Here is a 17,832-nt window from a genome sequence, read left to right on the forward strand (position 1 = left end):
TGATCTATTTGTCAGTAATGATTAATCACTCAGTTATGATCTATCTCAATCAGAATCTATCTCATCAAGATCTGCCTCGTCAATAATCAATCTCTCGATCGTGATCATTTCTCTTTTATACTCGATTTAACAATCATGATTTGTCTAATCAAATATCACTATCTCGATTAGGATCTATCTCTCGATCAATAATTGATTTCTCAATAATAATCAATCATATAAATCATATATTGTATATCAAAAATATCACAACAACAGATGTTAGAGTAGTATTACTCACCTAGTTAGTCGGCAAACTAATATTAGCTTCGATTTTAATCATTCGCTACTTGTCAGCTTATCATATAGTAACACATAATCATTAAATAACAAGTTCCTCAGAACCTGTCACAACTCATTAATAACTACCCTCTGTGACCTCTTGTCACAATAATAATAATATCTCATTATATAATCATAACATGCTTAACCCATAAACGGTGAATAAATCTCTTATAACGAGTAATTTCCCAATCATTAGGGTTTATAGCCCTCATAATATTGACTAAATCTTTAATCATAAGGTTTACTCACAATCTTACTAATGGGTTCGTAATAACAACATATCATGAATACTCGTAGTTTACCCGAGTCTATTAAATCTCAATAATAAACACATATCATAATTAAAAATTAACGGGGTAAACGATACCTCAAAAAATCTTCTACTAGACCATGTATCTCCCATACAACGGTATATCTCTTTTGTTATAATCTCCCGAGAAGGCTTCCCAATTAGCATATCCAACCGTGTGTGCCAAAATACCTCAAAATGACACAAATTTAACTATTCATAGGGTTGCGCCACCGCGTCGTGGTGGTTACGCAGTCGTGCCACGGTGATTAGTCGGTCTCCGACGTCGCCACATGTCATGGTTGGTTTCCATATGTCTCGACATTCTGACATGTGTCTCCATGACTCGTCTCCATTTTGCATTGTGGTGAACACTGCTCCATGCCGTGGTAGCTACAATTTGACCGTTTTGACTTTGAATTTCATTGACTTTCTTAAAATAGCAACATACTTCCAAGTCAACTTTAATCGCTTATATCTTTCTTAAACGAACTCTGTTTTCGACGATTTTTAAATCCACAGAATCGACTGTGAAAGATCTATAACTTTCCTCAACAATATTTTGCTAAATAACATTTCTCAATCTAAATCAACTCCATGCTTTATTTTATATACTCGTCTCATATCAATTTACATCTCTTGCAACCGTATCTATTACAAAAAACAAGTGTTACAAATCTTCCCTCCTTCAAAAGATTATGTCCTTGGAATCTCTTGAAATGTCGTGTAACTAATGCAATATATGCTAACTCTTCACATACTATAAATCTCATCTATTATTCTTAAGGAGGGTTATCATATAACTCACCCTACCTGATACTCTTTCTCTCTCTATCTTATATGAAACACCTTACCGCATCTCATACTCATCTCAACTCATTATCTTATCCTCAGTATAAGCGCTTTATACTTTTACACTTTATCACAACTCACTATTATAGCTTAAGTCGACCGTTTCTCTTAGCCTTTCTTATGTATCATTTGGCATTTGACTTACGAATCATCCTCAAGTCATGAATGTAAGTACTTAGAAAAATCCTCATCATCATCATTATCATCAATATAGACTAAATTTTAGTAAGTCTCTCTTATAATGGATATCAACTTGGTGGGATGTCAAGTCCACCAAGAAAGTTACACCATTTTTCTGCAAATAAAACGTAATATAATGGTAAAAAGGGGTATTGATCCTCGGGGAAATGGTTGTATTCAATCACCAGTGCAATCCAATAGAACTAGTGTAAACAAACTAACTAACTACAATTAAACTAAAGGGGGGGGGGGGGGGGGCTGTTGTGATTGCTTGAAAATTAAAAGACTTGAATAACTAAAAAACTTGCAATTAAGGAAGATGGTGAAATGCTTAAATATTGGAGAGAATTGGTTAACCAAGGCAATTCAACATAATGAACATTTGTGTGTTTATCATTAGGATTCAATATGAAGCTTATCATTCATCCCAAATTGGTTATAGCAATCATGAAGCATGATATGAAAAGATTCCTCATAGGTAGTATGGAGGTTGGGGAAGCCCACAACACACCTTCTTAATCAAAATCAAGGATTCAATTGAAGCAATTGAACCCAAGAAGTTGATTATCCTTAAGAATGAAAGAATCCCCAATTCCTAGAGGATGTCAATGCTTACAAATCCATAAAGGAGTCATGAATCATAAGCTAGAGATGATTTCTACCATCATAAAGCCCTTGTTCTAAGTAAATTCAATGATTCAATGCTAAACCAAAGAAATAAACCAATAATTGCTCATTCAAGTACCAAGCTCATGATCAAAGTATTAAACAAGCATAAGAAATATAAACTAGAATCATAAACATAAGATAAATGACAATTAAGCATGAATCCCTCAAAAACCCACAACTATCCAAGGGTTTTAGCCAAAGTTAACCAAAATAGAGAAATTAGCCACTCATGGCAACAAAATAACAATCACAAAAGTATAATAGCATCAAGAAACTACCAATTACTTAGAAAGATGAGAAGAATGAGTATCAAGCTCCAAAAAGCGCCTCTAATGGTATCTAATGGTGGAGAATTGAAGTGTTTGCTGAAAGATCCAACCCCCAAGGTAAATGGTGAACAAAATGACCAAAATGCTCAAAAGTGTGCAGTCGCGCTGGTACCCGCACAAGTGTTGCGCGACTGAGACTCCACCCTCGCAAGTGTTGCTGGAATGCTATTGGTCCATTCTTATCCACTACACAACTCCACTACCCAAGATTACCTTGGTCCCCTCCATGCTTCACATGATTCAAATTTGGCCAATCACCTTCACGCTTTAAATATGGATAGTCCATGCCCAAAATTAGAATCCATGACCCATATTCACAAGCCCACTTCATCCAAATCTTCAACTTTTTAAGCCCAAATCTCATTTGATGGATCCGTGAAGCCCAATAATGCATCGAAAATCCCACTAAATCCAACTCCAGTCAAACCGCAACCGCAATGTGCTCGAACACCATGCAAAATATCTCATGCAAAATAGAAAGTACCCGACGTAATCCATGATAAAGAAAATAAAGAATATACAATGAAATACTAATAAAAAAACTAAAAAAAATACTAAAATAAACTAATAAAAGTAAGGAAATAAAATAAATTATCACGACTAGACACTCAACAGGTCAGTCCATTATAATTCATGTTTTGAATATTATCCTCTCAATAATTTCAGGAGTTCACGAATCATGCAAATCAATCTCAATCACATTAACCTCTTTGGAACTCGTAGTGTGGTTAATCTATTGATAAATGTCATTTTATATATCTTTTATGGTGGTTTTTATTAGTGTTTTGCATCATATTTTATGCTTTTTTTTTCATATCCATTAGTTCAATTAACGTTCAGGTCATGTTTTTATGTCAATTTTAGATAATTTGAGGGAGTAGTATTCTAGAAGCTTTTGGGAGTAACTTGGGTGCATTATAAGAGCATAATGGAGCTGGAAATTGATGATTGATGTTGAGGAATGAAAAAATTGTCTGCCGTAAACAAAGAATTACGACCAATTCACACAAAAAACGAAAACACGATCATGTTTCTCATAAACACGACTATGTAAAAGGTTCAAAGAATTTTCTAGATGAATTTATGCATTTTGGGGCTTTTGGGCAAAAACACGATCGTGTTTTTTTATAATTCTTCTCGTACGTGACATTTTTCCACTTGGAAATCCTCGAATAACATACACGATCGTGTTTATAAAAAAAACATGATCATGTTTTTCTATCTTTCGCATATGATGTTGGCTTGCATATAAATACTTCCCCGTCTTGTTAGTTTAAACCCTAGACATTCCCAGACGACGAAAAACAACTTTTGATGGTGATTTCTGCACTTTTTCATCACTTTTTGTAGATCTGAAGGCTGTGGATCATCACTTTTATTTAGTTTAGTATGATTTAGCTATTTAATGTCTATTTTTATTGTTCTATACTCGTTTTTTTGCCATGTTTGGCTAAACCCTAGATTTCAGTTCTGCAAGACTAGTACTTTTTATGTAGTTATTCATTATATCTGGTTTTTATTATGTGATTCTATCTAGATATTTCAGTTTTGATCTTAATGAATATTTAGTTTTAGTTCATTTTAGTCTAATCACGTAATTTAAGAATTAATCATTCTTGTTAATCAATAGTTGAAATCCGTATTTGTTTCGATAAACCGGTAATAAGTAACAAGTATCAGATTGGTTCCATGTTGGGATTTAATTTGATATAAACAAAAATTTCATAATTTTGATGCTTCTAAGCTTGTGAGAGGTATTGAATATTGTTGGGAATTTTACACAAATTATAATTCTGTTTTTTTGATTTAATTAAGAGTTTGTTTAATTAAATTAGTAAAAGGATAGGATTAACTAAAGAGCTTGTTTTGGTTAATTAACTAGGTACAAGAGAACTTACTAGATCTTGTTAATATTTTTCAGTACCAGATTAGATATAACGCATCTTAAATGACCAGGTATGGGTTGATTGCATGATTATGAAAATCGCAGCAGAACTGAATTTGCTTTTAATTATTGAATTTTCATAAGTTTATTTCAATGTTATTTTAATTATTAATTATAAACTAAACCCCCTTTTTATATTTTCCGTTTTATGACTAGTGTGTGCCTTACGCAAAAAGGCATTGACTTTTAGTCTGTGTTCTTGAGGATTCGACCCTTCTTCCATGTACTACCCATTAGTGCAACCAAATGATGAAAATATTATTTGTTTAAGAATTCTGCAACAGTGTCCGAAAAAATTTGTGTCGTTGTCTAGGACACGATATTGTTAATAGTTTGTATGCTCAGATCGTTATGTATAGGTAATTTTGTCTTTGATCCAGAAATTGAGAAGACCGCAAGGAAGCTGAAAAAGCAAACACAATTTCAGAAGCAAAATACGGGGTCCTTAGTTACATCATCCTCCTTACCACCAGAAATCACCACACCACAAGGTAGTCCATTGTGGAACGAACCAGAAATCATTTTTTCGTCCTTCCCAAAAGCACGTCCATTTCACCTTCCTAAAGACCATTTAAAACATTCACTACTAGAAAAACAGCCTTTTACGACGCTCATTGCGCGTCGTAAAAGGCTCAGACGACGCGCAAATGCGTGTCAAGGAAGGCCCTGTCATAAAGAGAGACGACGCGCATTTACGACGCTCATTTACGACGCGCAATTACGACGCGCGTTTACGACACGCAATGCGTATCAAGGAAGGCCCTGTCATAAAGGAAGACGACACGCATTCGCGTGTCGTAACCTTACAACGCGCGTGTTAATGACACGCAATGCGTATCAAGAAAGCCCATGTCAAGAAAGGCCATGTCATAAATGAAGACGACACACATTTTTGCGTATCGTAAATTTAAATGTTTAAAAAAAATTAATTCATATATTTATTAATTTTTAAACTAAATTTGCATTTAATTTCTCATAATAGAAATAAAATACCATATACAAAAAATACAATCCATTGCATAATATAAAATAAAATTTCATACTAAAAAAATAAAATAAATTGCACAAATTATAATGTCATACAAAGAATCATTCAAATGTTAAACAAAAATAATACATTGCTTACATGGGTTATACATTCCTATAAAAGTAACAAATAATCATACAACTCTGTTTGTTACTGGAAAGGAATGTCAAACATGATTACAAGTCTCCCTTAATCTTGATTACTCACCTGCTTAAGTAGAATGTTGTTGTTGAGAAGGTTACCTAGCAACAGAGAAAAACACAACACCTCTCCCACAATCACAACATCATTTATAAAGAAAGGGTTGTCAATTACTTTCATTAAGACTTTCATTCAATCACAAAAATATTAAATAAAAGGGTGAAAAAGTAACTTACTTTTGATAAGTTGATCTTCCTTAGAGCAAACACAGCTAAAGCATTGAACAAGACCCTATTTCAAAATTTTATAAATACACAAATCATGATACCTGATATTGGAATACACACTTTGAGACATGAATTAATACGATTAGATTAACCTGGATACATAGGAAGTAAAGATGGAAGGTGTCAGAACTCCGGGGGCATTGGGTTGGTTCTTTCCCACTCGCACACACCAAGCCAGAACTCCACTTAATCCAGCACCAAAATAAGCTTGCATTCAGAAAGCTGCAGGGGTGAGTCACAATTCAAGAATCTGTTAAAATTTGAGGAATAACATGTTCAACCAAAACAATATTAGAAAACAGGGTTAAATGTGAAACATAGCAATGTAATAATTATCAAGGTGCTGGAATACTTGAAATCTAGATTATTTGCTTGTTTGTACATCCAGACGATTTTATCACGAACATAAGTTATGTTATCAACTTTCTGAAGAAGTATACCAAGACATTTGTAGGAGAAGAATACTCTCAATAAGATAATTTAATTAAAAAAATGTAATGATAATGATAATGAGTTCATACCTGTGAAGTAGTGCAGAATGCTCATCATCATATGTATAAAGCTCATACTGCTTTGCAAAAGCATTTCCAAGAGAAATGACCCAATCAATGTCTTGAACAACATCCAAAGTTTTTGCAGGAAACTGCAAACAAAAAAAGAAATAAATAACAATTAATGACATGAAAAGTAAAATCGCTATCCATATGAATTATAACACATACATTGATTGTCATATCATCCTACGTTTCTTGATAATTAAGGTCTTCTTTAAGGTCTTTAGTGTCACTGACAGCTTTCATTTTTGGAATCTAGAGCTTAACAAAACAATATATAAGTTAGAGTTAGGTCAAAGCATCATAACTAATCCAATTCCAAACACATTAAAAAATAAAAATAAATAAAGATTATTGCAATAGATGCAGGAATCTTGATTCTTGGCCTGCAAACTACATAAAATCAGAAATAAAGACAAAGTGGAGCTTTAATCTTACCTTGAAAACAAAACAAAAATCAAGAATATACCATTCAAACCCAAGCCCAACAAGAATAAGTGACATGAACTCCCAAAATTTTATTGGTTCCATATTCGTTATAAAGTAAGCCTGGAAATTTAAAAAATAATAAAAACTCCATATATTATATTGTCTCAAGTAAAATTGAAAATGTTTATTTAAATTAACTCTCCTACAGCTCTCTTTGAGGCAGATCCATCTGAAGCTAGAGCTCTTTTAGCACATACATGAGCATGTGCAACATTCTCAACATATGTGAAATCATACATGTTTGTTCCATCCCCTATAATAAACTGGTAATCCAAAAATCAACCAAAGAATGTAAAAATTAAAATCAGTTTCAATTAAATAGAGACTCATTAAAAACTTATATAATCGTTGTGGACGTGGACGTCTTGGCTTCCTTCACTTATTAGGTGTTCTAGAAATTGAGTTAGTAAACGAAGTCGGTTCCTGTAGGATTTAAAACAAATTGATATGTTAATAACAGTATGAGGATAAATACAAGTAAGAGAAGAAAAAAACAAACCTTTTTTCACACTCATCCACAAGAGGCTCGATTGGAAGAAGAGATCGAACGGATAGGATTAAACCTTTGATGAAATCCTCGGGGCATTCATCGTCTAGGAGTTGTCCGACAACTAGGGGAGCATTCCCTGGGTTGACCTATAAAGATAACAGATAAGTCTTTAGATATACCTGAGATTTTGTTGGATGGAATTGAATGAGTGGTGATATTTTAATATTTTATACCTTCTGAACATAACCTTCGATATACCAAAGCATGTTGTTGGTATAAAGGTAGTGAGTGAGATCTGGAACAAAGCCAAAGCGATCACACACGTTGATTAATGGCCTTGCATCAGGAAGCTTGGCTTCCATTAGGAAATTCTTGGTCTTTTCAGCATCATAGAAATTTGATTCCCGTGTTGCTCGTTCAACCTCCTTGATTTTCTATGTCTTTGCAGCTGCCTCGATGTACTTGAAGTGTATGTCAGGATCCTCACTGTGATAATGATTGGTGTTGGTACAATTGGAAGTATGCAAGCACGAAAGACAAAATCCAAGTTATCTGAAGAGAAAGAGATTACCTTGAGCTCAAATACGACCCCAAGAAGAAGTAAAGGCCTTCATATGATTTAAATTGTTCGAAAATTTTAATGCATGATTCAACACCCAGCTACTCACAATACTCCTTGGCAACCTACATTCCAAACAATAGTATCAGTACCAAATAGGTTCAACTCTGATGTTCAAATAATAACCATTAACATAGAAAAATCAGATCCATTGTTACCTGGACGATGATCTAAAGGTTTCCTCTTAAATTGACCAATAAAAGATCCTTCATGCACTCCAGAGCCCATTCCCGTGATAAAGTCCCAAAAAAATCCACAAGAGACTGTGGCTCTATTGCATGGGTATTCACAATGACACGTTTGATATCTGGCAACTCGCTGTAATGCTGCAAATAAATAAATAAATAAACCAAACAAGTGATAGAGGTTTTAAGGTAAAAAAAAATATAAAAAAAAACAAGTAAATTCTGGACATTAACCAACCTGAAGGGCCCGGACATAAAGACCTGCTTTCTCACAAAGTTGAGCAATTCGAGGGCGATCATAGTGACTGAACATCCCATTAGCTAATATGGCATCAACAACATTAGGGAATGTTACAAGGTTGATTTCAAGGACCTGTGGAAAATAAGAAGAATGAATTTAAAGTTGGTTTAATGAAAAGGTGATTATAAATTGTGTGTGAGGATATATCATATATGTAACCTTGGTTTGGAGGTGAGCATGTTCGGGTAAATTGGGTTTAAGAACATCCAAGAGGAAAGCTGTTGCCTCTCGTATCAAGTTCCTCTGAGGATATGGAAGAAAAAGTTTAAAATTAGTTTAACTAAGAAGTAATTTATTTAAATATTTAAAACTGTTTATGAAATGTTATAAGGATTGTTAACATTCCTGAAGGAAAAGATCTGTAATGGTGTTGTAATCAACAGGACAACCTCCTTCCATTTGGGACATCATTAAAGCAAAATTTACAACACCCTGCAAAAAACAATTATGTTAATGATCTAACTTCCATGCACCTATATTTATGTCATCCAAATTGAGAATAGAGGATTTATAATAGTAAAACTTTTTCACTATATTTTGTGCCACATCAGCGCCAACTCAACAGCCCAAAAACCTCAACATATTTCTATTATAGTAAATCACTGAGCTTATTTATGGGTCCTACCAATTTCAGTTTATTAATTTAAAAAAAAAAAAAACTCTTATGGATGTTTAATACCTGAGGATCTGATCGAAGAATTGTTTGCAGAAAGAAGAGATAATCAAATGTATATACCCAACCTGCGTGAATTAAAGACAATTTTATATGGATCTAAAGCAAGATGAAGACTAAATGTAGAGAAATTAGTAAATTACTGCAGTTAAAGATATGCAGCATACCTGCTTGGAGTAAATCAGAATTTTATCAAACTCCCTTCTTTCAACAAAAGCTGCAACAACTTTGGGGGTGGCTCTAGCTTTTATGTAAATTTTTAATGCAAGATCATTGTCCACTGTCTACAATTCAAAGAAGATAACACAAATGTCAAAATTAGTAAAAACACAAAACCTTGTAAACTTGTGCACTTCATACCTTCACAAGGTCTCCAAGTTCCTCACTACAACTTTCATGACTTCAAAATCTTCAAGCCCTATGGTTTTCACCTTACAACCATTTTCAGAATCTTCTTCTTCAATCTCTTTATCTATCACATCACTAAAATCCTCCAATGATTCATCCGTTTCACATATGGTTAACTTCCTTAGATTTAGCAAGTGGCTTACACATGGCGTAGGACCCACTAAAGAATGTGAACGGCTGTAAATGACCACAGGGTCATCGCTTGGAATTTCAGAATTGCCAGCTAGCAGTGGGAGAGGACCAAATGTATCAGAACAGTCCAATTCAAGAGTATCTGATGTTTCATTGGGAGGGTTTTTTGGGAATTGGAAATAGTTCTTAGAGGATTTGAATGGCTTGTTTTCAATTAAAGCAGTTAATTGAGAAGAAACCATTGTGGAAATTGGAAACACAGAAAGGAGTGTTTTGTTCGCGTTTGTATTAGTATTACAGACTATGGATGGAAAGATACTAAGATTCGAGTTGATGAAAGGCTTCTACCAATGGCTTTAATTAGAAGGAAGTTCAAGTAAACAATTGGATTTTCAAAGAAATTTGAGAGAATGCTGATTTATGTGTGTGTTGGAATCACCAAAAAAGATTCATGGAAAGCATTAAATCTAAGAAAGAATACGACCTGTGAGGTTCAAGAAAACCCCATCCGTTTACCTTCAATCACCAAAGACCACCACTTCTTCATTCTTCTTCCTTCGATCTGTCCAAACCCCAAAGGTCCTCCGATTTCTACTGATGACGGAGTCTAAGAAGCCAAGGAAGGCTCACGGGGAACCAATAATTTCCTCCTCCTCCTCATGAATAGATCGATCATCCTGATCTACCAGTCGTTACTTGCCCTACTCCATCGGACTAGTTGAGTCCCCTCCCTACATGTAATCTGCTGGCGACAAGGAAGAACAGCCAAGGAGACCGCCGGAGCACCTCCCCCCCCCCCCCCCCCAAGTTGTGGCAGACAAGAGAAGTGTCGTTGCTTCTCCCTTCTCCTTTTGTCAAATCGATCCCGAACCAGAGGTGCTTCCCCTTTCTCGATTGATTTCCATCATCGAGCCACCATGGCTGCTTGCGTTCCCATCTTCCTTTCTCGATAGATGAACCACGACCACCGGACCAAAACTCCCGCTACCTTCGTCATTCTAATTCCCCCTTTTTGATTTATCCGTGGGGAATAAGAAACAAACGAGAATCAATATTTGGATTCTAATATTGAGACTTGAGAGTATAATACTTAATTAGGGCTTTTTCTGAAAATGTCAACATCGAGTGGGGAATAAGAAAACTATTGGCGAGTATTCTCAATAACAGCAGAGAGATGAAGAAGGTGAAATTACAGCAACGATGAAGTAGATGAATGGAAATCAGAAGCCCTTTTTCTTGATTGAGATGATGAAGTCGAGAGATGGAGATGAAATCGTAACCTTCGATCTTTGATTGAGAAGTTGCACAACAATGTGAGGAGAATGAAAGATGCGTGAAAATGCTTAGGGCAGGGAGGGTAGCGGGCTTTTCTAATTTTTTGGCTTTTCTTTTCCCGCTTGTAACTAAGGAACGCGCGTTCATTAAAATTATAAAGCGACACATATAGAGGGCGCGTATTTAAGGTACAGCACCCTCCGTGTTTTTAATTTTTTTTCTTTTGACACTAATTTAAAGGCACGCAATAATGCGTGACCTAAATCCTTAAATTTTTTGAAGAGATGACACTTTTTTAATGTCACTCTCGTATGCGTAACATATATTAATGAGTGTCGTAATTTGCACGTCATAAAAGGCTATTTTTCTAGTAGTGATTCTCGCCATCACCCTATGAAAAAACTAAAACCACACACCCGTCTGAATTTGATTCCAACAAATCAGCTGTGAGTGGCGAAGAACACGAATAAAAAACTCTTGGAGAATGTGCCATTCAAGAGGTTACACAACAACCTCTGTTCATTACCTTTCCTGAGGCCTAATTTTTTGAACTCAAATCTGGGCTGACACATCTTCTCCCCACATTTCGAAGACTTGAAAATGAACACCCACATAAATTCCTTAAGGAATTTCAGGTGGTATGTTATGGAATGTAGCCACACGTTATCATTGAGGACCATATAAAGCTAAGGGAATTCCTTTTTTCATTTCAAGACTCGGCAAAAGAGTGGCTCTACAATCTTCCTTCCGACTCCATAACCACATAGAATGAACTCGCGAAACTATTCCTAGAGAAATATTTTCTTGAAGCGTGAGTTTTGAGCCTTCGTAAAGAGATCCTTGCTATCAATCAAGGAAAATGAGAGACTTTACACACATACTGGGAGTGCTTCAAAATTTTGTTCGTTTGGTGCCCACAACACAAAATCATAGATTATATGTTGTATTAGTGTTTCTACAAGGGTCTAACACATGTGGAAAGATGAATGATAAATGTTTCTCGTTACACAATCTCTTTATATTTACATCTTTCTTTCTTTATCTCTCTCTCTCTCTCTTGATCATAATCATTTGAATCTTTTTATTTAGATCAATCTCGATCACGTCATTTCGACTTACAAGTGGTATCATCACTCTTACTCATACTCTTGTACTCTATCTCATCTTGTACTCTCTCATCCCTTTTCAATTTCACATCTCTAATCTAATCATCTATTATCTTAACTAAAAGTTCTCATTATGATTTCTCATATGATCTCAACTTTAGGAGTTATATCATTAACTCAATTCATACTCTCATACTCGATATACTCTTGGTATTTATTACCTTAATGCATCTCAATTTACATCTACACGTACTCTAACCCATTTTCCAATAAGCACTTCAATGTGGTAATCTTCTCGTTGTATCATGGAAAACTTTGTTGCATCATGGTAGCTCTAAGTATGTTACCTCATTTACTTGTTCTTCGTAACTGCCTCAAGGTATGCTCCTCGCCACACTTTGGTCAATTCATGTCGTGGTCTCACTCTCTCCATGTCATGTTCTCTACAGATCAGCTATAACACTCTACTTGATGACCGCATCGTGGTTAACAATTTACATTGCTATTTATCGATCTAACTTCATCATGCATCTTTAATCATTACGCTGTGTATCGCTAGTCACTGCATTTTGTATTTTTTTTGTGGATCCCGCAATCATACATCACAAATATCTTCGCAATGCTCCACGACATTATTTATAGGGAATTAATATACATATATTCATTTATCTAAGATTTCCTTAAATATCAAATAATTTATCTAACTCAAAATCATCAGATCAGATTAATTATCATCTCTACTCTATGGTTTAAGATTAGGAATCTACTACAATAACCTAATTCACTTAAACCACAGCTCTAATACCAACTTGTAATGCCCACGTTTTCATACCAGGTACACCCCAAAAATTCTATTTTTTCATTTGAAATTTATAGAAATAATCTTTGTGTACACTGTCACTATGGAATACAAGTAGTTATCACAAGGATCGTACTGACATCCAGTACAGGATCGAGTCGGGCGTCATAATAATCTACCTGCAAAATAATCATCACAAAAACTTAAGCCTCATGGAATAGTGAGTAACAGTTATTGTAACATAAATCATATAGATCACATATGTATCACATATCTAATATAATAAGTTTCTTAGAAATGATCTATCGCTCAATGTGATTTATCTCTCGTGATGATCTTTCTCTTTTTCTAGATCCTAATTAATCTCTCAACCATGATCTATGTCTCAATAATGATCAATATCTCGGTTATAATCTATCTTAATTAGAATCTATCTTATCAAAAATCTATCTCGTGAAGATTCGTTTCATCAATAAATAATATTTAGATCGTGATCAGTTTCTCAATTAACTCGATCTAACAATCATGATCTGTCGCATCAAAAATCACTATCTTGATCAAGATCTATCTCTCAATTAATAATTGATTTCTCAATAATAATCAAGCATATAAATCATATAGTGTATATCAAAAATATCACAACAATGGATGTTAGAGTAGTGTTACTCACTTGGCTAGTTGGCATACTAATTCCAGATCCAATTTCAATCCCTCGTTGTATATCAGCTTATCATATGGTAGCATCTAATCATCATATAACAAGTTCCTCATAATCTATCACAACTCATTACTACCTACCATCTGTGACCTCTTGTCACATTAATAATCAAATCTCATAATATAATCACAACAGGATTAACCTATAAGCTGGTGCCTAAATCTATCATAAAGGGTAATTTCCCGATCATTAGGGTTTGTAACCCTCTCAGTCTCGACTATATCTTTAATCATAAGATTTACTCACAATCTTACCAATGGGTTCGTAACAACACCATAACACTGATACCCATAATATACTCTGGTTTATCAAATCTCAATAATAATCACATATCGTAATTACAAATTAATGGGCTAAAATATACATCAATGAATCTCATACTTGACCCTGTATCTCCTATACAACGATATATCTTTTCTGTTATAATCTCCTGAGAACGTTCCCCGAGAAGCATCTCCGATCGCATGTGCCAAAATCCATCCAAATGACACAGATGCATTTATAGGGTTTCACCACCGTGTCGTGATGGTTACGCTGCTATGCTATGGTGATCAATTGGTCTCTGACGTCGCCAAATGTCGTGGCTGGTTGCCAGTGTCTCCGTTCTGTGCCCTAGTGGACATTATGTTTCGTTGCAGTAGCCGTAATATGACCGTTTTGACTTTAACTTCCATTGACTTTCTAAAAATTGCAACGTACTTTCATCTCAACTTTAAGCGGTCATATATTTCTTATACAAACTCCGTTTTCGACGATTTTTATATCCACGAAATCATCTCTAAAAGATCTAAAACTTTACTCCACTATATTTTTCTATATAACATTTCCCAATTTAAAGAAACACCATGCTTTATTTTATTTACTTGTCTCATATCAATTTACATCTCTCGCAACAATACCTGTTATGTAAAACAGGTGTTATAGATACCACACACGAGGGGCTTGTTTAAGGCCATACAAAGCCTTGCATTGACGGTAGACATGGTCAAGGTAATTGGCATTGGCATACTCAGCAGGTTCATACATATATGCAGTCCTAACATGATCGCCATGAAGGAAAGCATTCTTAACATCAACCAGGTGAATGGGCCAACGACGAGAAATGGAGATACTAAGAACAATATGAATAGTAACTGGTTCGACAACAGGATTAGACGTGTCATCAAATTCAAGACCAAGTTGCTGGTAGAATCCTTGATCAAAAAGGCGAACCTTATAGTGCTCAAGGTGGCTTTTGATATCAAATTTGTGTAAGTAGAACCAACGACAACCAACTATGTTGGCATTATGGTGCTTAAGAACCAATCCTATGTGTGATTAGAGTTGAGAGCTGAAATTTCAGATTCCATTACTGAACACCAGTGAGGATTGCACAAGGATTGAGCAGTAGAGGTGGGAATATGGGAGATATCATTTGAGGCAGGGAGATTAAAGATCTGTTTTGGCCTTAATGAACCAGTTCGAGATCAACCATCAGATAGGTAATAGTGGGAGGAAGATGAGATGGGGATGCTAAACTGAGTGGTGGAGGCATCAATACATGTATTACTCATGGGAGTAAGGGAGGACTGAGGAGGTGGAGAGAGTAGTAGTGGTAGTGGAAGTATTAGGGGATAAAATGTCATGAGGACGATGTATAATAGGAATATAATCATAAATGACGAGAAAGTTATAGTCCTCAGAAGTAGGAGTATGTTGAAAGCCAGAATATGGGAAGTGAGATTCATAAAAAATGACATGACGAGAGATAATGATATTTTGAGTAATAAGTTCTAAACAACGATATCCATGATGATCGGGGCTTGGGTCGAGATATACACACACAGAGGAATGAGGAGCCAGATTGTGAAAGGTAGTGGAGGAAGCGTTAAGTTAACACAAGCAACCAAAGACACAAAGGTGATCATATGTAGGAGAGAACCCAAACAACATTTCAAATGGAGTTTTATCTTAAAGGATAGTTATGGGAAGCAGGTTATAGGTGTGAGTATCAGAAAGAAGGGCCTCGACCCAAAATTTTGGTGGAAGATAAGCTTGAAGGAGAGAAGTGCGTAAGATGATATTGATGGTACGAATAAGACATTCGACCGTCCCATTTTGTTGAGAGATGTAAGGGCATGAGAACCAAATTTTAACACCATGGATTTAAAAAAAAATCAAGGAGATTTTGGTTGTTAAATTCACGACCATTGTCACATTCAAAAGTTTGTATGTCTATTTTGAATTGATTTTTTACATAAGCACGAAAATTTTAAAAACCAAAAAACATCAGATTTTCCATGTAACGGAAATACCCATAAGAAGTGAGAAAAATTATCTAGAAAAAGAACATAATATTTAAAACCACTCAAATTAGAAACAAGTGAAGTACTGAGATCGGAATGTATTAATTCAAAATCCGAAGAAGTTTTAGTGCTAGACAAAGAAAAAGGCAACCGACAACGTTTCCCTAATTGGCAAGCATGACAAAATGAAGAATTCTAACTAGAACACGAAATACAGTTTGGGACTTAAGAAACTGAAAAACTAAAGGACTCGGATCGCCAAGATGATGGTGTCAGGTATCAAAGGAAACATCAACATGAGTAGACGCAGTAGAGGATCGAGCAAACGATGATATAACAAGGTAAAGATCATGATGGTGACTGTCACAACACTGAAGAGTAACACCTATTTAAAATCTTTCACAGAGAAACCAAAAAGATCAAACCGACCAAAACAAAGTTATCAATGGTAAAGCGATGAACATAGATAAAGTTTTTATCAATCTTGTTAGAAACAAGAACATTCTTAAACAAAAGAAAAGCTTGAGAAAAAAGGTAAGATAGTTTGACCAATAAATTTATCTGGAACAACAACACCATTACTGGCCATAATGAAATTTGAATTACAAGGAGTTACTGACCATAATGACCTCCAAAAGATGTATAGTGATGCGAGGAAGCATAAGGATGATGAGTTTAACCGAGCTGTTGTTGAAACGGTTGTTGAAAGGGACTCAAATGTAGAAGAAGTGGATGTTCTTAAGTGGGCTATTGAGAACCATAGGGGTTGCCCTACAGTTGCTGATAAAGACAAAATGGAGCATCAAAGGGATGGTGCTGATGGAGACCGAAGGTAGCAGCGGAGGGATGCTGAAATTCACCGGCAGCAGGAAAAGGCTCAGTTGGTGAACTAATGTTGGACCGAGGGCAGAAACACCACCAAAAAAGGTTTGATTTTTTTTCCTTGACAACTTTGAGAACCTACAAAAGAATTAGAGATATCGAAAACATTAGAATCCCCCCTCCCCCCAAAAACAAATCGCCCATTATTTTTGCATCTATTAAATTTATCTTTCAATTTTATAGTGAAGGATGCGGATGAGGAAGTGCAGTGAAGGATGTAAGGGCAGCATCATTGGTAGGATCAATCGATTCTTCACGAGATTCATGAATGAGGAACATGTTCTTTGCTTCAAGGAAAGATGGGAATGGCTTCGTATTTGTGATCACATTCACAATACTATTGTAAGAGGGCGACAATTAACTTATAATTTGCATGACATGTTAAATTTCTTCAATTTTGGAATCATAGTCTGCAAGAGCCTCAGATAGAATCTTCAAGGCATGACAAAACTCGGTAATAGAAGATGATCCGTTCTTTGTATTGCGAAATTGCTGCTGAATTTGAAGCATGCGAGACATTTTGTTGTCGAGAAAAAATTCCTCCAGTTTGTACCATAAGTCTTAGGCAGTACAATCATCACTAGAGATGATATGCAATAGGTTAGCATCACATGTAGAATAAAACAAATACTTGATTAGGGAATCAATGGCTTCCCATTCGCCATCATCTTCACCTTGAGGTTTTGATTTTCCTGTAATATGGTCATGAACTTTAGCATCCTTACACATGTATTGACAGATACGTTTCCACAGTTTATATTTGTGCGTATCAACATATTGTTTAAAATTGAATTATGAATAGACATTTGTAAGTGCAAACACGAGTTTGGTAGCGATAAGAGCCATGCAGGTGCTTGAGGAAGCCGATGCGGA

General features: G+C 35.3%; 1 protein-coding gene across 1 annotated transcript; it reads right to left on the reverse strand.

Moving 5' to 3' along the window:
• Nucleotides 1-8,284: 8,284 nt before the first annotated feature.
• On the reverse strand, nt 8,285-9,519 carry LOC111899126 (clathrin heavy chain 1). Its single transcript, XM_052763752.1, has 6 exons — nt 9,498-9,519; nt 9,361-9,422; nt 9,063-9,113; nt 8,841-8,924; nt 8,619-8,753; nt 8,285-8,521 (listed from the first exon to the last, which is right to left on the reverse strand). Exons 1-6 carry the CDS (start codon nt 9,517-9,519, stop codon nt 8,366-8,368), a joined length of 510 nt encoding a protein of 169 aa, XP_052619712.1. The 3' UTR covers nt 8,285-8,365.
• Nucleotides 9,520-17,832: the final 8,313 nt, after the last annotated feature.

Source organism: Lactuca sativa, chromosome 5 (assembly GCF_002870075.4).
Source record: "Lactuca sativa cultivar Salinas chromosome 5, Lsat_Salinas_v11, whole genome shotgun sequence".
NCBI lineage: Eukaryota > Viridiplantae > Streptophyta > Magnoliopsida > Asterales > Asteraceae > Lactuca > Lactuca sativa.